At 40.7% G+C, this 21964-nt stretch overlaps 1 protein-coding gene across 1 annotated transcript in view; it reads right to left on the bottom strand.

The window, feature by feature from the left end:
• snx29 (sorting nexin 29) overlaps nt 1-21964 on the bottom strand; it is a 192729-nt gene that overhangs the window by 142773 nt on the left and 27992 nt on the right. The window contains exons 12-14 of the mRNA XM_039685322.2: nt 21040-21103; nt 19286-19414; nt 3980-4065 (exon numbers count right to left, since the gene is read on the bottom strand). Of these exons, the coding sequence (XP_039541256.2) occupies nt 3980-4065; nt 19286-19414; nt 21040-21103 (279 nt within the window). The remainder of the gene's footprint in view (nt 1-3979; nt 4066-19285; nt 19415-21039; nt 21104-21964) is intronic.

The following is a 21964-nucleotide window of genomic DNA, read 5'->3' as shown; positions in this document are numbered from 1 at the left end:
GCTGCATAACTACCATTTTTCATCTGAGACAAATGTAGTGTTCTCTCAGCTCGGGTTATCCCAGAACTGATGACTCTCCCTTTGACCCATATTTCTGAAAAAAAAAAAAAAAGAAAAAAAAGAGGAGAAGAAACCCCAGCTGCTTTTGCTCTCTTTGCAGCCTCTGCAAGTGACAAGACTCTTAACCTCCCTCATTTGCATGATTTCATGTTCACTTCCAATGCGTAATAAAAGGATATTTGATATGGGATTGAAAAAGATTTTTCAATTTCACATTTTGGTGGAGCGAGGCGTTCATCTAATTGCATGCTTTAATCCAACACTAGCAAAAACGAAATAGCAGTTCAACTTTGGGGAGACACAAGGAATTCTTTTTAAACATATCACGATCTCAGAAGCGTGGGTTCACGAAGATCACATCGGGAGCACACTATCATTAAAGCACAACTTTCAAAAGAGCTCAGATTGTGTGTGCACAGTCTGACAGGACATGAAAAAGGCTCGTATTGCACGCTTGTGTATCAATTTGATGTGTCTCAAGTTCAACCAAGAACAGCCTACATAGGCAGCATCCCTCGCAGAACCCCGTGTGTGCGTGCCTACAAACAATGTTACATACTAAAGCCTTGACTCACAACTGATTTAAAGGAGAAGTCCGGCGCAAGATGAGAACCTTTGGTCTAATTACACATTGTTACCTAGTTAACCGTTATCTGAGATTTGTTTTCATGATTGCCGAATGTAAATAGTTTTATCTCTAAAAACAGTTTAGCCTAGTACAACGCTAGTATATAGGGCATAGAGTAATGACAAATAAAAATCGCTTGTTATTACCACTAACAAGGCTCAAAATAGCCCCACAATAACACGGTAGCATAATAAGGGTCCCTACATTCAAACCGAAGCATTGAGAACTTTGTCAGTGTCCATACAGTTTAATAAGAAGATATTTTATACACACAGTCAACTTTGCGAATACAGGAAGAAGCCATCTTTGAAAAATAGTCTCTACCAGTCGATCTACGAACGCCGATCCAAGTGAGCTTGAACTGTGCAGAATCTCACATGGTCCGTTGTTTCTGGAAGAAACACAAACACGAACCATTTTCTTCTCTTCAGTATGTACACGTAGACTAATGTTCGTGCTCACCTTATCACCTTATTTACATCTCACCAGCGCACTTGTATCGGCGTTCGTAGATCGACTGGTAGAGACTATTTTTCAAAGATGGCTTCTTCCTGTATTCGCGAAGTTGACTGTGTGTATAAAATATCTTCTTATTTAACTGTATGGACACTGACAAAGTTCTCAATGCTTCGGTTTGAATGTAGGGACCCTTATTATGTTAGTGTGGGGTTATTTTGAGCCTTGTTAGTGGTAATAACAAGCGATTTTTATTTGTCATTACTCTATGCCCTATATACTAGCGTTATACTAGCATTATAGGCTAAACTGTTTTTAGAGATAAAACTACTTGCATTCGACAATCATGAAAACAAATCTCAGATAACGGTTGACTAAGTAACAATTTGTAATTAGACCAAAGGTTCATTTTGCGCCAGAGTTTGAGGTTAGCATGATGATAAGCTATGATCGCACAATTAAAACAAAAAATAAATGTTTCAATCAACTACATTTAATTATCACAAAATCTCACATTTAATTACACTGAACTTTTTTAAAACCGATACTCGTTTAGCTATAAAACGTTTAGCTATACTGGCATTGCTCGTCTGCCATCTTGGATTCATCTTTTCACTTGAGCTGGTCACAAAGCGTTGTGGGAGTGCATTCCCTGTGAAGGACATATAAAATGTCTGCCGTAAAATGTGGCAACAACTGTGTGAAATTTGATTAAAGGAGGCAGTACAATTACTATGCCTAACCTTCGAGTTGCGAGCATATCTTTGATGCTTTCAAATGCTGCTTCCATAGGCAGCTCACTTGGTTTTCAATTGGAGCATTAGACTCCTCCATTTTTCTACTTTTTATTTTTTGCAACAATGGAGAGAGAGAGAGAAAGCCACAGAGAAAGCAATTGGGGAAATTTGCATCAATAGTGCTGCCTGGTGCATCCAACAAGGAGCCATAATAGACCCGCATGATCCTTCTGTATAAAACTCTTTATTAGGCATTCGCTTGGGGTTTCTCTGAGGCTCAATCCCCTGTAGGACCGCTCTTCCACACACAGATCTGACTGATACTGTAATAGCACGACACAACGCGAACTGGGAGAGCTGGGACTGCTGATCAGTGAAGAGGAGCGTGTTTGTCAAATCCATTAAAAAGATGCAAAGCGCAATCTTAAAGGTTCACAACCAATAGTTGCTGGGCGCACATCACCCAGTTAGCTGGATTTATCGGAGGGATGAGACGCAAACAACCCACACAGGAATTTTGATAAACTCTTCTCATTTCAGCTCATGTAAGGCATACTTTTATTTTGCATATAAGAGCTGAGCTACCACACTAAACTTGCTGCATAAAATATCTCACAATGATCATCTGTTGATGATGTAGAGATAATTGAAATTCCCACCATATCGCAGAAAAACTGTGAAATTATAGACAGGCTGTTCAAACATATGACAGCATCCCACTGAGGGATATGTCATTCATCACACGCATGTTTAATAGTCTGCAGCAACAAAGGAAGAACTACAATGCAATATTTCAATAAAAGGTTGGTTGTTTTGTTTTGTTTTTGGCCTCATTATAAACCCTCCAGGAGCTTGGATTGTCTGCAGATCCAACGCATCACTGCACAGATAACAACGTTTTTTAACATAAAATCTAATTAACAGTCCTTTTCTCAACAAAATATTTCACGTTAATGTGTTTGACTTTGATAAGGTGATTTTATCTGGCAACAAGTTTTAAAGTTTTAAAAAGCCTTTAAAAAAATGACCAATTAATCGAAAATGGCTGCAGGTTACAGAATCGTTCACACCGGACGCGAATAGCGCGTCAAATTCGTGTCTACCGCGTCTAGTTTGCCGCTTGACCACTTTGTGTTAATTAGCGTGTCAAGAGTGAACCTGACGTGTGTAAAAACAAAAGTAAACGAAATTTACGTGCGTTAGAATCGAAATCCGTTGGCGGCCATTTTTTTTGTCGACCGAGCATTCGTCGAGAGAGTCACCGCTCAGTATTTGCTCTGGAGAGCAAAACAGCGACGTGGGGATCATCGTTGCCGTATTTGTGTGCACCGGACCATTCGTACCCTGTCAGCGGTACTTCCACCTGTCACGCGTCCAGTTTGATGAGCTGTTGTCCCGCATCGGAGCGAGGATCGCCCTCGCCCTCATCCATCTAATCTGTAATTTATTTTTTATTTTGATGATAAATAGAGCCAGCCTCCAAAAGTTATTAACCTGTCCTGTGATTTTTTTCTCTCTCACGTCCAGACACGAACTTATGCACATGTACTGTATGTTGGTTGTCTTTACATTATAATAATATTTCATATAATCTAGATATGGAATAAATAACATTCAATACAAAATGAACATGTCTCATATATAGAAATTTTTTGAAAGTTTTGAGTGATAAAATATTTGCTTTGTTGTGCATTAGAACCACATATAGTTATATTACAAAATAATCTATTGAAGCATCCAGATACTGCACCACGTGAGCAAGCAGCTGGCTCCTGATTGGTTAACGCGGCGCGAATTTGACGCCAAAGTTCAGATTTTTCAATCGGTCAGCAGACGCGAATTCGCGTCAAACGCGTGAATGCACAAATAGCACTAACTAAATCATTCGTGCTTAACGCGCCAGGCGATCAATTCGCGCCATTCGCGCTCTACGCCTCATTCCCGCCGCAGGAATTTTTTATGCGCGTAACGTGTCTTTGCATTGACTTAACATTGAAATCATTCGCGCCTGACGTGCTATTCACGTCCTGTGTGAACGCACCATAAGAGGTGGTCAAATTTATTTCAAACATGCTATATTAAGGAAACACTGACTTACCGTCATTGCCTTGGCTGCCTTCCCTTTTCAGCATTTGGACAGCTCCAACATACTTCTTCAGCTGAACCTTCAGAACCTCATTTTCTCTGTAAAAATAAAAATATCATAAGAGAGATAAACAAATTGCACATAGAAGCTGATTTGTTAGATTAACATGAAGTGAAAAACAATAATAGCAGGCTCTCAGATAGAAAAATCATGTTGGGATATTCCACACTAAAGAAAGGTAAAGCTAAACATATTCCAATATGTTTAATTGTTAAAGGTAGGGAATGCAATTTCAGAGAGGCTAGCAATAGAGAGCTAGCTTTGAAAGCATGAGGAAAAAAATGGACATTTTAATTGATTCCACGCCCTAATTAAAATAGAACTACAACACTATTTGAAATAACATCTATACAAAATACGGGAAAATAATGCATAAAAAGGAACTACTAACATAATCCAATACTTTCCTGGCATTCAGGACATATGTGCAGTTAGAAGCCCACCGAGAGACTCCCACAGCAAGCCGCCCACTGAATTCAATTCCAGGAACTGCTTTAAACAAAGTTTAATAAGGCTGTTCCAGGGAACAAGATGTGCACTTTCTTACAAGGCCTGTTATTGGTGGTTTGGGAAAATCAATCAGAATCAATCCAGGTTGTGTTACTGTGAAAAACATCCCTTCCTATTCCTCCAGGATGCATTCTGTACCTCGCTTATCAATGCCTATTTTATACCCTTCAATAGACTGAGAGAATGAAGGAGATTCAAAAGGCGTCTGGCGGGCTCTCAAAGGAGGAGACTTGTCGTTTTTCGCACCGGCGAGCGGCACACGATTCGCCGGCGATTTAATTAAAGTTAATAAGTGACAGCTTCTCTATAGGGAGGACTCAGCAAGTCAGGTGTGCCACATTGATCTTTTCCATTGCCCCTGCAGAGCGAGCCACGGTATGCACACATGCCATTGTATTCATATTAAAAGACATCCAGCAAAAGAGGGGGACTGCAGGTGTCCCTCTGAAGGGCTTATGGGTCACATAGTGCTCTACTTAATGAGTGGACAGACACAATCTCATTCACTTGAAAGTAACATGCATAAGTCTAAAAAGACATGCATGTCTAAATAATTTATCCATTTCACAACAAAGGTCACTGTTCTTAACAGTCAGGGGTTTCTGTTGGTTTAAATTAAAACTTTTGACTTCAACCAGGATTTAAAAGCACCCATTCAACTGAGACTGCCTTGCTTTTGGTCACTGAAGCTCTATGGATTGCGAAAGCTGATTCCAAATCATCTCTTCTCATTCTGCTAGATCTATCTATCTGCAGCTTTCGACGCGGTTTAGGCCTGTTTACACCAATAACGACAAGTATAAAGAGAAAGATATGAAGAGTTCAGATGCAAAAGCCTCTAAATGCCATTTGAAATTTTCCTCTTTAATGATGATTTTTACCAAACTTGTATATTTAAGTTCAGTAATTTCACTTAAATGGCAATGATAATTACCTATTAATTGTTATTTAGGTGAAATTACTGAACTTAAATATACAAGTTTAATAAAAATCATCATTAAAGAAGAAAATTTCAAATGGCATTTAGAGGCTTTTGCATCTGAACTCTTCATATAGTTCTAAAATAGTTCTAAATATAAAAGTCCACACCGCAAATATAACGATAATGGCACACTCAAATGATATCATTGGAATTACTTTAAGAACTATTTTTTGTAGCTGATAAAACATTGACAGCCAATCAGAATCCATCCTGCCTTAAAAAGCTTGAGCATTTAAAGCAGCAGAAGCTAATCCTGCAGCTCGCGCTTAGAATAAACAATGTTATCGTCCACTAGTGTGGACAATAATATACTTGTTGGTGCAAACAGGCCATTAATCATCAGAACCTTCTGTCCACTCTGTAATCAGAGGGCATAACCAGACTCCACTTTGCTGGTCTGGGCGGAGGGAGAAGTCCAAAGCACATCAACTGGTCATGGGGGTTCCTCAGGGATCTGTTCTTAGACCTCTCCGCTTCTTCCATATACACTACATCACTGAGACCCATTATACTGCACATGGTTTGTCCAATCATGCTGATGACAAAGCTCTACTTTTCATTTCATCCAGATGATCCAACGGGGGCCGCACGGATCTCAGTCTGCCTGGTGGATGAAAAAAAAATCACCTCAACTTAGCAAAGACAGAGCTTCATGTCTTCCCTGCCTGCCACTCTGACTGTCACTGTACAGCACAATTTCACCATCCAGCTAGATTCATCAACAATAATCCCATCAAGTCGGCAAAGAGCTCATTCAAGCCCATTTCCAATTCGTCGAAATCGTGACACCAATCAGAAATGTTGGGGCGGGGTTTACAAGATGACGACAGCACAGGGATTTTGAAGCAGATTTTGTGGCTTGCATTACAAAGATGGATGCCGCCATCAAACATCACACATTCGAATTAGGTATCGTGTCTGTTTTAAGTGATTTGAACGTTTCCTTTTTGTTAAAAACCGAGCAATGAACAACACTCTGAGATGTTTCTCCGCCGCCCGCCGCTCTGAATGCGTCATCTCCTTCATCGCTCTGATTGGTTTTAGGTCTACCCACGAAGTCCGTTGATGACGCCCCTCTGGAAATGATTTGTCTATGATGCTTTGCCAGACCATAACTCAGTTACAACTGAGATTGGTCTGGTTTTAACCAAAAACCAAAGGCATTCTGTGCATGGAATCTTGGAGTAATCTTTGATGACTAGCTGACCTTTAAAAGACCACATTTCAAGAATACCACAATCATGCAAGTTTGCACTGCACAATATCAAAAAATTTAGGCCCTTCCTAACAAAGCATGCAGCACAACTTTTCGCCCTGTCACTGCAGAACACGAAATCAAGGGAGAGGAGTTGGATTCAGATCCAACTCTTCCCACCTTACATATACCTAAACCTACACATCTTCACCCCCTGATCCATAACCCCACCCCTAATCCTACCCAACCCCACCCCAAAACCTACACATCTTCACCCCCTGATCCATAACCCCACCCCTAATCCTACCCAACCCCACCCCAAAACCTACCCATCTCCACCCCTAATCCAAAACCCCACCCCTAATCCTACCCAACCCCACCCCAAAACCTACCCATCTCCACCCCTAATCCAAAACCCCACCCCTAATCCTACCCATCTCCACCCCTTAGATCTAGATCCAACTCCGCCCCCTGGATCTCAAGTACTGCAATGAGGTGCAACTGCAGGCCCTTGTCATTTCTAGGCTGGACTATTGCAATGCTCTTCTGGCTGGACTTCCATCATGAACAATCAAACCTCTTGAAATGATTCAGAACACAGCAGTAAATATTTAATGAAGCCAATAGAGCCCACGTCACAGCTCTGTTTATCTCTCCGCACTGGCCACCAGTTACATGATCTTCCCAACTCTATCCGGAATGCCTGATACTACTCAAGAAACAACTGAAAACTCATCTCTTCCATCAGCACAGAATAAAATTCCTTGCATATGCTTTCACTATTCCTGTTCTAGCTTGTACTAATCTAATTGATGTCTGAAACTTTGTAGTACTAGCACTTATGTTTGTTGTATTCCTCATTTGTAAGTCGCTTTGGATAACAGCATCTGCTAAATGAATAAATGTAAATGTACACTTAAACACACTTTTGACATATTATTAAAGTATGACTCTTGCAACGTGCTTCACACATGCGACCTCCCACAGACCCAGTAGAGAAATGTTTTCTATTAAAAACCACTTACTAAATGAATTCCCTAAAATGTAAATCCATTAAGGAAATTGGATTGTAGACAAAGTATTAAAAGAATAAGCTTCAAAGGATTTAGCACTTCGAATGCATTACATCCTCCCTGGTTGCAGAATTCTGCACCACAGAACCAGAACAACCATCACTCAGAAATTTCTATAATGTATTCTATACAGAGCTATTGTTCCACAGAACTATAACATAAAATTCATTTAAATTCTGATTCAAATTTTGGCACACAGATGATTAATTGGTCTTATAATCTTAACCACCTTATAATTATAATTCTTATAAGCCTTGTAATTATGCATAATACTGTTGAATTAAAATAGCCGCTGCATCATGGAAATAAAAAGTCACCATAGATCTGAATTAAATAGACTAATGAAGAAATATGCCCTTTAAATTAAGCTATAACGAATACATTAATAATGTCTTAATAAAAGTGGTCTTACTCTGTTAAAAATATTTTACTAGTCTGAATCTCCTGGAAAAACAGCTAGAGCAGGGGTTTGTGAGTTTAAGTCATAAATAAACAATAAACAAATAATAAAAAAAAAAAATATCTAACTTAAGAAGATGAAATATCTGTATAGTTTACCTTCATGCCATGTGACCAGAAACATGTTGATGTTGAACCATGAATGTGTTAAAGGGCACCTATTATGCCCCTTTTTACAAGATGTAATATTGGTCTCTGGTGTCCCTAGAATGTATTTGTGAAGTTTCAGCTCAAAATACCCCACAGTTAATTTATTATAACCATTTGAAAATGTCATTTTGGGGCCTGCTTAAAAATGAGCTGTTTCGGGGGTATACGACCTTAAATGCAAATGAGCTGCATATCCCCGCCCTGCCTTTGGATGAGGGCGTAACTTAATACCTATGGCAGTCCGTAAGCAGAAGGGCTAAGAGAGTGAGAGACGCGCTGTTTTGAATGTCATTCAGCCGTACGTTTGAATCGGAATATATAAATAGTACGAAGAGACTCCGGCAGAATAAACATAAATGAGAATGGACCAGTACGTCTCGGTATGGTTATTTGATACATTTATGTACTTTAGCGTTGTAATCGCGTTCCCTTTGAAATGATGGGCATGTGCAACACAGACACACATAAACACTAATGCTGGCGCAATTTTTTTGAAATTACATACACATACTGTGATAAAGTTTGCTACGTACAAGCAAAATTACATTTATGCGAGGGACGGGGACCTGTGGCGTCATGTTTACTTGTCATACGGGTGCTTCTGTGGCAAATGTGAGGAGATGGCTAACATACCGAACAACAACATATATGCAGTTTTTAATACAATATCTTTAAATATATATAAACGTGTGGTTACACACTATACAAACAAGGTTTAAATTATATAGCCTACACAGACATCCTACAACGACAACAACTTTAGACGCATTTGTTGTTGAATTGGCTGACATCGACTGAAAAGACTATTTGCTCAAAAATCATAAAACACACTTACTGTTACTGGATGTGACGGTGGATCGCAAACAGTAGATGACGATCCACACTTGAGGATTAACTTTTAAGCTACAACAACAGGATTAACCCACGAGTCCACGACAGAACACTTATGTTTCCAAGAGACATTACCGGCTGTCGTCGTTGAAACTATGGAGGATGATGTGTACAGATCACCGAGGGCGGGGTCTAGGCCACAGCCACACTGTCAATCAAACCCCTGTCTCCCGTTCTACGTCACAAAGAGCTGAATCTCAGAACAGCTCGTTATGAGACAGTGCATATGACTTATTGAGATTGTAAAAAAAATTTTTTTTCATTCTAGGGTGGTTTTGCTCACACACTGCCAACACACATTTATGTTCAAACACCATGTAAAAGTGAATTTTCCATAATAGGTGCCCTTTAAATTATTGATGAATTAACATAAAATCTCATGAAGGAATATTTACGTCAAGTATATTCTCTAAATGTTTGGCTGACAAAAGTTTGGGAATCCCTGTTCTAGAGGTACGAGGTATCTCACCAACTGCATGAAATATATTTTGAAGAATGCCAATGTAAAAAAGGCCTAGACCTGACCGTCGGTGTATGAATGAGTGAGTGAATGGGTGAATGTAAAGCACTTTGGTGGCCATCGGGTCTGTGAAAGCGCTATATAAATGCAGTCCTTTTTTTTTTTTTTACTATGCACGACAGCAGTCTACATGCCCTTCCCAAAACTCATTTCCATCTCCCTAAGGCCACAGGTAAATAAAGCGTCAAGCACAGAACCGCCATTATGCAGCAGCTGCTACTATAGACCAACGCCACTTTTGCGTCATCGAAGGGTAACGCCCCCTTTTGGGGGAAAACACCTCTATACTGTCTATGGGAAAACAAACGGATTCCCATGAGAACAGAACTTGCACTAGATCTGCAAAGTTTCTTGATAGCAAAAATGGCACAAACTTAAAGAATCTAACGTTACTGAATACGGGGTTACAGAGGTGTCCCTTTGAAATGGTCGAAAACTGGATTAATGACCCCACACAGCGGCCAAATATGGACTATTCAGACATCTAACGTTACCACTATCTCGTGGAATCACCAAGTAAGTAGCCTTTTTTATTTATTTATCATTTACACACTCACAGTAGCCTATTACAAACTACTAGACGATGAGGCCATGTCACTTGGATCATATTTAACTTGATTTAAGCTATTGACAGTTTTGTTGTCGACTAGCTATTAGAAAGACTAAGCTGTTAGCAGCTAACGTTACCTTTTTAGACTATGTCAATAGCTTAAATCAAGTTAAATATGATCCATTCATCGTCTAGTTTGTCATACTGTGAGTGTTAATGAAAAAAAAAAGGCTACGTGCTTACTTGGCGATTCCACGAGATAGTGGTAACGTTAGATGTCTGAATAGTCCATATTTGGCCGCTGTGTGGGGTCATTAATCCAGTTTTCGACCATTTCAAAGGGACACCTCTGTAACCCCGTATTCAGTAACGTTAGCTTCTTTCAGTTTGTGCCATTTTTGCTATCAAGAAACTTTGCAGATCTAGTGCAAGTTCTGTTCTCATGGGAATCCGTTTGTTTTCCCATAGACAGTATAGAGCTGTTCTCCCCCAGAAGGGGGCGTTACCCTTCGATGACGCAAAAGTGGCGTTGGTCTATCTTTAGTGTTACAGAATGTGTTGATTACAGCCACAACGGAAGTCAAACACATTTAAAAGTGAATCAGACGAATACAGTCTCGAGGTGACACGTAGACTAAACACTCTTGCGATGGTAAATACGAAAAGGGTAGGCTGGTGGCTCTTTCAGACACATTACTGAATTGACTTGCAAACGAGGCCAACTCGGTGTCAGTTTGCCTAAACAGGCTGATGAAAAGCAACCATCCAGAAACGGTACAGATGTCACCAGCATGATACCGAGTGTGATTTTCTCCCCCATAATCCTCTCTTTGACACAGCATCATACTGACAAGCCTGCCTCCTGCTCTCGGCCGCTGTCCTCCTACTGAGCTAAATTAATTTGTTCATTCACTCCCCACATTATCCCCCTGAGGAACCACTATTATAGAGCTGATGAAATGCTCACAAAAGCAAGATGCCTCTCCCAATAATCCCGCAGCACTTCAGGAAGACAAAAACCCTGGCAGCTCCGCAGCTAAAGCATTATTTCCGATCGCCAGACACTGCCACGACCATCCCCTCATGTTTCTGCTCGTCTGGTTAAACCTGGATGTGATGGCGTGGGAGAGGATTGTGAGAGGGTTTTGGCTTTTTGCCGTATGGATCCCGCTCCTTAAATACTGCCCGCTGAGCCGGGCTGAATCAATGGAGCTCAACCCAAGAGCACGGTTCACAGGTGCTTCTTCTGAGCGCACAGCCACACCGAGCATTTCCACACCTTATTTTTAGTCTTTATCGACAGGGACAGATTAGGTTTCAGTCAGAAAAACAGACTGGACTGGAAACTTTGCAGTTTCCAAGACTCGGAGACAGGAAGATATGGGAAAGACTTTGGTTAGAAAAGCATGCTTTACTGGGAATCAATTTGATGTTGCTCATCCTTGGAGTGCATTAATACAACACTTGAAGGTTTCTGATGACTTTGAGGATAACTGTAACAATGTTAACTTGCGTCATTCTTTGGTTAGTCTCAGCAGCAGACCTTTTATGTGTTTTTCTGATTGATTTTCTCCACAGGTGTTTAAGAAATGTCTTCAATAAGGATTTAAAAAAAACTTTAAAAAAAAAAGTCCCACTTTATATTAAGTGGCTTTAAGTACTATGTACTTACATTGAAATTAATAATTTGATATTGGACTTATTGTGTACATACATACCAACCCATACCACCTAACCTTACCCGTATCACACCTCAATAGCAGCAAAAGTGTTTTACAATACAACAGGAACACAAGAATACATTGTACTTATTGTTCAATGTAAGTACATAGTACTTAAAGGCACTTAATATAAAGTGGGACCAAAAAAAATAATAATAATCCACAAGATTAATCACCACATTTGATTTGGCAAGTATTTGAACATTTTCATATAAAATAACTGCTAAAGGACTACAAATAATGTGCATTACTGTAAATGGACTGCATTTACCATTACTGTTCAAAAGTTAGGGTTCATTTATAATTTATATTTATTTTTTAAGAAATGTGTAATTTTATTCAATAAGGGTGAATTAAATTGATCAAATTCTGAAAGAAAAATCATGGTTTCAAACATTAATAGTCGTCAAATGTTAATAAGAAATGATTCTTGAGCAGCAAATCAGCACATTAGAAAGATTTCTGAAGGATCACATGACAGGTAATGATGCTGAAAATCCAGCTTTGCCATCACAGGAATAAATACATTTAAATGTATTAAAATAGAAAACATTACTGTTTTTTTTTTTATAAAATACATGCAGCCTTGATGTGCATAAGAGACCTTTTTCAAAAAAATATTTAATTAGAAAAGAAAAGTGTATTCGAATCAGCTAAGTGTTTTTAATCGTTTGAATGTATTTTCTGAAAACACAGCCAATTATGCTCTAACACTTCAACATTTCATGTTAATTAATGCTAACATTAGCTAGCAAATGTTATTCTCTAGCTAGTCTCCAACACACACTAACTCCGCAGGAGCGATTCCATTTTTCACTTGAAACTCCTCTAACTGGTGGATCTCTCGGTTACACTTTATTTCGATAGTCACTTTAGACGTTCCACTAATTATAAGTAACTTTTCAACAACATGTCAACTAACTCTCATTAGAGTATTAGTATATTATAGTGGACTGTCAGTAGACTGTTAGGTGTTAGGAGAATACGTTTACTTGTTGTTACAGTGGAGGCTCCCGCTCCGCCTCCTCTCCGCCACCAGAGGGAGCCTTCACCGGAGTATTGATCATTGGACATAAACTCAAATTCCCATCATACCTCTTACCTGGGACTGATTGCGTCACACACCTGCACCGCATTAGCACACACACATAAAAGCCACCTTCATACACACACTGTTGCGAAGTCTTGATTTGCCCCGGTGATCATTTCTGAGCGTTATTCCCTGTTTCTGGTTTTCTGGTTTTGACTTTGGACTGTTGGATTATTCTACGAGTGTTATCTGCCTGGCCTGATCTTGGACTGTCTTTGGATTGTGATTCTTGCTGCCTGCCCCGAACTCTGCCTGTTATCTGGATTATCCCTTTGCTCTGCCTGTATTGCTCTGTCTGCCTCGTCTTGACCCTGCCTGTACGACTCTGTTTATAATAAAGCTGCAAATGGATTCTTCCGTGTCCCGTGAGTCCTTACAGAAGACTTCGCCACCAACTAATCCAGCAGCCGTCATGCAACTGACCTCCGAACTCACCTCTCAAGCTTCACGCCTAGATCTACACCATCAACAGCTCAGCCATCTGACTACTCTCACCGAGCAGCTCGTACAGGGAATGCAGGAGCTTCGTATCGCTGTGGGTACCGCGCCTCAAACGCCAACTACACCACCACCACCACCGAGTGCGCTTCCCACTACTGTGAGTACTACAGTCAATCCACGACTCGCTTTCCCTGACAAATTTGATGGTTCTCCAACCAAATGCAAAGGGTTCCTGTTACAGTGTACACTCTTTGTGGAGCAACAACCCGCATTATACTCCAGTCATGGGAGTCGCATCGCATTTGTTTGCTCTCTCCTTACCGGCAGAGCACTAGAATGGGCCACGGCTGTCTGGAAACCAGAGGGCAACACGTTTTCTTCATTCCAAGAGTTTATCAATCAGTTTCGTCAAGTATTTGAACATACCACGGAGAAGGGTGATGCAGGCGATCAACTTTTAAACCTCACTCAGGGAAAAGAAACTGCTGCGGATTACGCCCTCACTTTTCGCACGCTAGCTGCTCAAACGAACTGGGTGGAGGATACTTTGAAGACCCTTTTCAGGAGAGGACTTACCAATGAACTGCAATCTGAATTAGCCTGTCGAGATGAGGGGAGAACTTTGAATGAATATATCACTCTGGCCATTCAAGTCGATAATCTGATGCGATCCAGACGTAAGCCCCGGTTACCAGTTCAATCCTCACTCGTAGCCACTAACCATCCCGAACCCATGCAACTGGGACTCACTCACATCTCGCCAGAGGAACGCGAACGTCGAATTCAACATCGGCTTTGTATGTACTGCGGTCAATCTGGACACATGAAGCTCTCCTGTCCTGTTCGACCCTCCAATCATAACCAGTCGGTGAGTGCCCGAGATAAATCCCACAATCCTGTTACCAGTTTCACACTGCCAGTCCGTTTAACCATTTATGATCAATCCATTGACACTTCTGCTTTCATTGACTCTGGAGCTGCGGGAAATTTCATATCACAAACATTTGCTGAACAACACAACATCCAACTAAAACCGTGTCCTTCTTCATTGACAGTGGAGGCGCTAGATGGACATCCCATCGGAGAGGGGAAAATTCAGCGCGTCACGGAGAATGTTCAATTGCACATTGGATCTCTTCACTCTGAAAATATCCAGTTCTATGTCATTCACGCTCCACATCACTCCATCATTCTGGGTCATCCTTGGCTACAAACTCACAACCCTCACATTTCTTGGAAGGAAGGTCAAATCATTCGCTGGGGTGAAGCATGTAATAACCGCTGTCTATCCAAAGTCATTCGTGTCTGCAATCCCGAATCAGAATCTGACACTTCAACACCCGAGCCGAAAGATTTGCCTTCTGTTTATGTGGATTTGAAGGAAGCCTTCAGCAAGGAAAAAGCCGCACAACTCCCCGAACACAGATCAACGGATTGTGCCATAGAGTTAATTCCCGGTGCCACACCTCCCAGAGGAAGAATTTTCCCTTTGTCAAAACCAGAATCCGAGTCTATGAAACAGTATATAGAAGAGGAACTCGGAAAGGGCTTCATTCGACCCTCCACCTCACCAGCAGCCGCTGGGTTTTTCTTTGTAAAGAAAAAAGATGGGGGACTCAGACCCTGCATTGATTACAGAGGCTTGAATGAAATCACTGTCAAATATCGATATCCACTACCGCTGGTCCCTGCCGCCTTAGAACAACTCCGTCAGGCCAAATATTACACCAAACTCGATCTACGCAATGCCTACAACTTGATTCGCATACGAGAGGGTGATGAGTGGAAAACTGCCTTTTCCACCACTAGTGGGCACTATGAATATCTCGTCATGCCTTTCGGATTGTCCAACAGTCCTTCTGTCTTCCAGGCCTTCATGAATGATGTGTTCCGTGATATGCTGGACAAGTGGGTGATTGTATACATTGACGACATTCTGATCTACTCCAATTCACTAGAAGAGCATATTCAACATGTCCGGTCTGTACTTCAACGTCTGATTCAGTTTCACCTCTATGCTAAAATGGAAAAATGTGAATTCCACCAAACCAGCATCTCTTTCCTCGGATACGTCATCAGTCAAGAAGGGGTCGCCATGGATGAAAAGAAGGTGAGGGGTGTAGTAGACTGGCCATTACCACAAACCATAAAAGAACTACAAAGATTCCTGGGATTTGCAAATTTCTACCGGAGATTTATCAGAAACTTCAGCCTCATAGCCGCCCCTTTAACAGCCTTAACCAAACGTCACAACCATCGCATATCCTGGAACCCCGAAGCCCAACAAGCTTTTCACGACTTGAAGAGTCGTTTCACTACCGCACCTATCCTGCATCATCCGGATCCTGAACGACAATTCATTGTTGAAGTCGATGCTTCAAATACAGGGGTGGGGGCTATACTATCACAACGCCAGGGAGACCCAGCCAAGATGTACCCATGTGCGTTCTTCTCTCGCAAACTCTCTCCAGCTGAACGTAATTACGATGTGGGAAACCGGGAATTGTTGGCCATGAAGTTGGCCTTGGAAGAGTGGCGTCATTGGTTGGAGGGAGCAGCAGAACCGTTTGTCATTCTTACAGACCACAAAAATCTGGAATACCTCAGATCGGCTAAACGTCTCAACCCACGTCAGGCCAGATGGGCACTGTTCTTCACCAGATTCAATTTCACGGTTACCTACCGCCCAGGAACCAAAAACACCAAAGCCGACGCTCTCTCTCGACAATCTGAAGAAGCTGCCCAGAACCACAATCCCGAGAATATACTGGATGAGAAATTGTTAGTTGCTCCTGTCCAATGGGATATTATGACCGAGATCCAGCAGACCAATCGTCAAACTCCCATTCCTGCAGAATGTCCAGCCAACCTCCTATATGTACCAGAAACCTTTCGAGCCCGTCTCCTAGATCAAGTTCATTCAAGTCCCAGCTCGGGTCATCCAGGTATCACTGCCACGGTTCAGCTTCTACAAAATCGTTTCTGGTGGCCCACACTTACCCCAGATACCATTAACCACATTCACAACTGTTCTCTCTGTCAGACCTCAAAATCACCACGAAAACTCCCTGCTGGTCTACTATGTCCTCTTCCAACCCCACAACGACCATGGTCCCACATCGCAGTAGATTTCATCACCGATCTTCCCAACTCACAAGGTTACACCACCATTCTCACCATAGTGGATCGATTTTCAAAAGCTTGTCGACTAGTTCCTCTCACCAAGCTCCCCACAGCCTTCGAAACTGCCGAACTCCTATGTAATCAAGTCTTCAGATTCTATGGGTTACCTGAAGACATCGTGTCCGATAGGGGACCGCAGTTCACGTCCCGAGTTTGGACCGCGTTCTTCAAGAATCTTAACGTGAACATTAGCCTCACCTCCGGGTACCATCCACAGTCCAACGGACAAACTGAACGTTTAAATCAAGATGTAATCCGCTTTCTACGAACCTACTGTCAACAGCATCAACAGGATTGGAGCAGATACCTGTTCTGGGCTGAATATGCTCAAAATTCTCTGGTAAAACCTGCAACTGGCATCACACCCTTCAAATGTATCCTCGGTTTCCAACCTCCTCTCTTCCCCTGGTCCGGCGAACCCACAGAACTACCATCTGTCACCGAATGGCTACACAAGAGCGAAGAGGTCTGGGATCAGGCACATACTCACCTAAGGCACGCCGTCAGACGTCAAGAACATCAGGCCAATCGTCACCGTCGCCCCGCTCCAGAATACCAGATCGGCCAATGGGTTTGGCTGTCCACCAGAGACCTAAGACTCAGACTTCCATGTCGCAAACTCAGTCCCAGGTATGTTGGTCCCTTCCAAATTATTAGACAGATTTCACCAGTTTCATTCCGATTAGACCTGCCCGCTAACTACCGTATTTCCCCTACTTTTCATGTTTCTCTGCTGAAACCTGCTGGTGGTCCGAGGGGAGAAGCGGAGGGAGGGACCGCTTCTCAGAGCCCTCCACCCATTCTGGTCGATGGCGAGGAGGCGTACCGGGTACATAAGTTACTGGACTCCAGGCGTCGGGGTAACAATCTTCAGTATCTGGTCGACTGGGAGGGGTACGGTCCGGAGGAGCAGTCCTGGGTCAGTTCAAGAGATATCCTGGACCCCACTCTCACGGAAGAGTTCCATAGGACTTACCCGGAGAAACCGGCCCCTCGACCCCGTGGTAGACCCCGACGACAATTGCCTCCTCGCGTCAGGAGCCGCTCGCAGGGGGGGGGCTCTGTTACAGTGGAGGCTCCCGCTCCGCCTCCTCTCCGCCACCAGAGGGAGCCTTCACCGGAGTATTGATCATTGGACATAAACTCAAATTCCCATCATACCTCTTACCTGGGACTGATTGCGTCACACACCTGCACCGCATTAGCACACACACATAAAAGCCACCTTCATACACACACTGTTGCGAAGTCTTGATTTGCCCCGGTGATCATTTCTGAGCGTTATTCCCTGTTTCTGGTTTTCTGGTTTTGACTTTGGACTGTTGGATTATTCTACGAGTGTTATCTGCCTGGCCTGATCTTGGACTGTCTTTGGATTGTGATTCTTGCTGCCTGCCCCGAACTCTGCCTGTTATCTGGATTATCCCTTTGCTCTGCCTGTATTGCTCTGTCTGCCTCGTCTTGACCCTGCCTGTACGACTCTGTTTATAATAAAGCTGCAAATGGATTCTTCCGTGTCCCGTGAGTCCTTACACTTGTAGTCGCCAAGTTACTTATTGTCAGAGTTGATTGTCTGTTGGGGGAACAACAAAATAAAGTGTTAGCAGATATTAAGCAGACAGTCTACTAATACTCTAATGAGAGTTAGTTGACACATGTAGTTGAAAAGTTACTTATAGTTTGTAGAATGTCTAAAGTGGACTATCAAAATAAAGTGTTACTGATCTCTCTTCAAGATGATGGTACATCTCGGGGAATTCAGCGGGAATTGTACATACAAAAATGTAGATAAAGTCATTTATATCCACAAATACTGTTGTTTGGACACCCCAAGAAATGTAATATTTTTTTGTTGTAAGTACCAAGGTAAAGAGATGAAAAACCTGTCCATGAAATAAATGGTCACGCTTCCTTTTACAGTCCAGTTACCCGTGTAAATACTATGTACTTATTTTAGTAACTACAATTACTGGGTAATAACTAGTACTAACCCTGAACCTACCCCGAAGCCTACCCCTTTTCCATGTACTTACCTTATATTAACCAGTACTTTCTAGGTAAGTACACTATAAGTACTGTACTATAAAAGGAAGCGTTACCAAATCAATTATAATCTGGACACGATATGAACACACATTTTTCAATTACTTCTTTGATATTGCTGAACATTAATTGTCAGTTGAATGTCTGAACAGGGACTACAGATGAAATTTAGCTTGTAGCTAATTCTGGTATGGCTGCATGCCATACACTGTCCCTGTTAAATAAATATAATAAATAAATAAATAATCTGTAGCTACAGTTTATTACCATCACTGTGGAATAACCAATTTCAGATGTTCTCAAACCTAAACTAAAGGGGACAAAAAGCAACCATGTGCTTCACATGTAGGTCAGATAGCTGCTTTCTGTCTGGTGTTGGGCAAGACTAGAATTTAGGCTGACATCCTGCCTATGCGAGACCTTGTTTCGGTTAGCCTCTAGTGACATTACCTCATGAGAGTATGGACTTTGGCCGCATGTCTCTCCTCTAGCTCAGGAAGTTTCTTCTTCAGGCTGTCCAGCTCCTGCCTGAGCCCAGCAGAATGCTCCATCTCTCCATCCAGGAGACTGCGCAGAGACCTGTGCCAAAGAGTTTAACATCGTTAAGAGACACACACATCTGACCCACTTTCTCTTAGCCATCTTTAATGACTACCAGTGCACAGGATAATTACCCAGCTGCACATTATTGACTGTGCACATCATGGCACATTTCACAAATGGGGTACAAAACAACACCTTATACTCACTGAAATTCAATTATATTTTAACCAGGGGTCAGTGAGAGGAGAAACTTAAACCTCCCCAATCTTGATAATATATATTTAGGTTATAGTAAGTTATTTTCTATTTATTTTAAATGCAGGTTGCAATTTGAGCAATACTGTAACCAATGCTGGATAAATCTTATTAAAAACACTGATATACACTACAGTTTAAATCTTATGACACTATTATTACAAATTTTACAAAAAATACATCAGTGTCAGAAATCTAATATGCTAATTTGGTGCTCGAGAAACATTATTATTATCAATGCTGAAAACAGTTTGTTTTTTGATGAACAGAATATTTAAAAAAAATAGTAAATAAATGCATAATGTTACAAAAAAAATGCAGTCATATTTGATCAAGTCAATCCATCCTTGCTTAAAAAATGTTTTATTTATTTTCAAAGAAGTTGGCCCCATTTGAACAGTACTGTATTTGATTGTTACTTTACAACACACATCACATACAAATATTAAACAACTAATTAACTTAAATGTAAAAATTAAACTTAAATTACTTTATGAGTAACACTTTACAATTTGGTCTCATTTGTTAACCATTATTTAACATGAACTAACTGAATAATATATATATATATATATATATATATATATATATATATATATATATATATATATATATATATATATATATATATATATATATACATATATATGAAGAGTTCGGATGCAAAAGCCTCTAAATGCCATTTGAAATTTTCTTCTTTAATGATGATTTTTATCAAACTTGTATATTTAAGTTTAGTAATTTCACTTAAATGGCAATGATAATTACCTATTAATTGTTATTTAAGTGAAATTACTGAACTTAAATATACAGGTTTCATAAAAACCATCATTAAAGAAGAAAATTTCAAATGGCATTTAGAGGCTTTTGCATCTGAACTCTTCATATATATATATATATATATATATATATACATATATATATATATATATGTAGTATTTATCTATTAGCATCTAATAACCAATTGTTCACTGTTTGTTCTTGTTAGTTTACAGTGCATTAACTAATGTTAACAGATATAACTTTTGACTTTAATAATGTGTGAGTAAATGTAGAAATTAAGATTAATAAATGCTGTATTGTATTGTTTATCATTAGTTCATGTTAACTAATGTTAACAAACGAAATCTTATTGTAAAGTATTACTGATATGTCAATTATTATTATTATGTCAATTCTACATATCATTAAAAAAAATGAAAGTCAGCATCATGGTGTGACCGGCTAAAATCACAATTTGAAAGAAAAGACATCCATGAATCACAAGCAGAACACATTTCTGAAAATTGCTAAAAACCATTCTCACCCAAAGGAATAGTTTCAAGAACAGATTTCTAGACAAATCTGTTCATGTTTCATGAATGAGCAAAAGGTGCAATCAGTGAAAACGGTAAGGAAATTCTTACATGTTCTGCTCAGCGAGTTCATCTTTTCTGTTCATCATGGCCACAATGGCTTGCCGCAGTTCAGCTAAGGATGGAAAAAAAGACAATGTTATAAAGGTATCAAAACCTACGCAAAATGAGCGATGGCTTTTGTCCTCACCCAACTCAGAAAAAAAAACATGACTTCTGAAAAATAAGACTCAATATCTCAGAGGGATTTAATGTCCCACACCAGTCTTCATTCTTTCAATAAGGGTTACTGTTTTATACCGCTGACATTTTCATTTGTATAGCACCACAGAACTAATAAAGAGAACCATGTGAGGCTTAAAATACCAGCCAGACATTAATTTCTTTAAAATGAAGGTGACGTGAAAGGGTAAGGCATTTATAACACAGCCGTAAGGAGAGACTCTGCAGATTCTGTCACATTAGTATGTGAATAATCCGAGTGAAACATAAAGCTCTGACTGGGAAGCATTATTACGGCACTTCAAAACAGTAGGAAAAAAACTGCAGCACTCGGTATAGTCTAAATCCAGGCTTTCGTGGAGAGTGAAGAGGACAGAGAGAGAGAGAGTCTTTGTTGTCGCTGCACTCTCAAAGCTGGATAACCTGGCACTCGGTAACCTAGATAACCCCAACAACACGGCTCCAAAAGACAAAGTCTGAACACTCCTATCAGTCCATTATCATTTAATGAATCTCAGAGGAACCGCAGGATTGGACGGAGCCATCTATATAAACCTGGCTAGCCTGATCCACATTTAACAAGTTTAAAGTACTCTCACCAAAAGAAAGGGAAAAATGCCTTTGTTTTATTTGATTTTTTAGAAGCAACAACATTGGTACGGCGATGTAGCTCAATTATTTCGCCTCTCAGAGAAAAAGCTTATCAGACCACTAGAGATCCAATTGGCAGCCATAGGCGTAATCAGAAAGAGCT

This window comes from Pimephales promelas, chromosome 17 (assembly GCF_988280905.1).
Source record: "Pimephales promelas chromosome 17, fPimPro1.hap1.1, whole genome shotgun sequence".
Lineage (NCBI taxonomy): Eukaryota > Metazoa > Chordata > Actinopteri > Cypriniformes > Leuciscidae > Pimephales > Pimephales promelas.
Note: the sequence above shows the minus strand (reverse complement) of the source record. Positions and strands in the feature narration are given on the sequence as shown.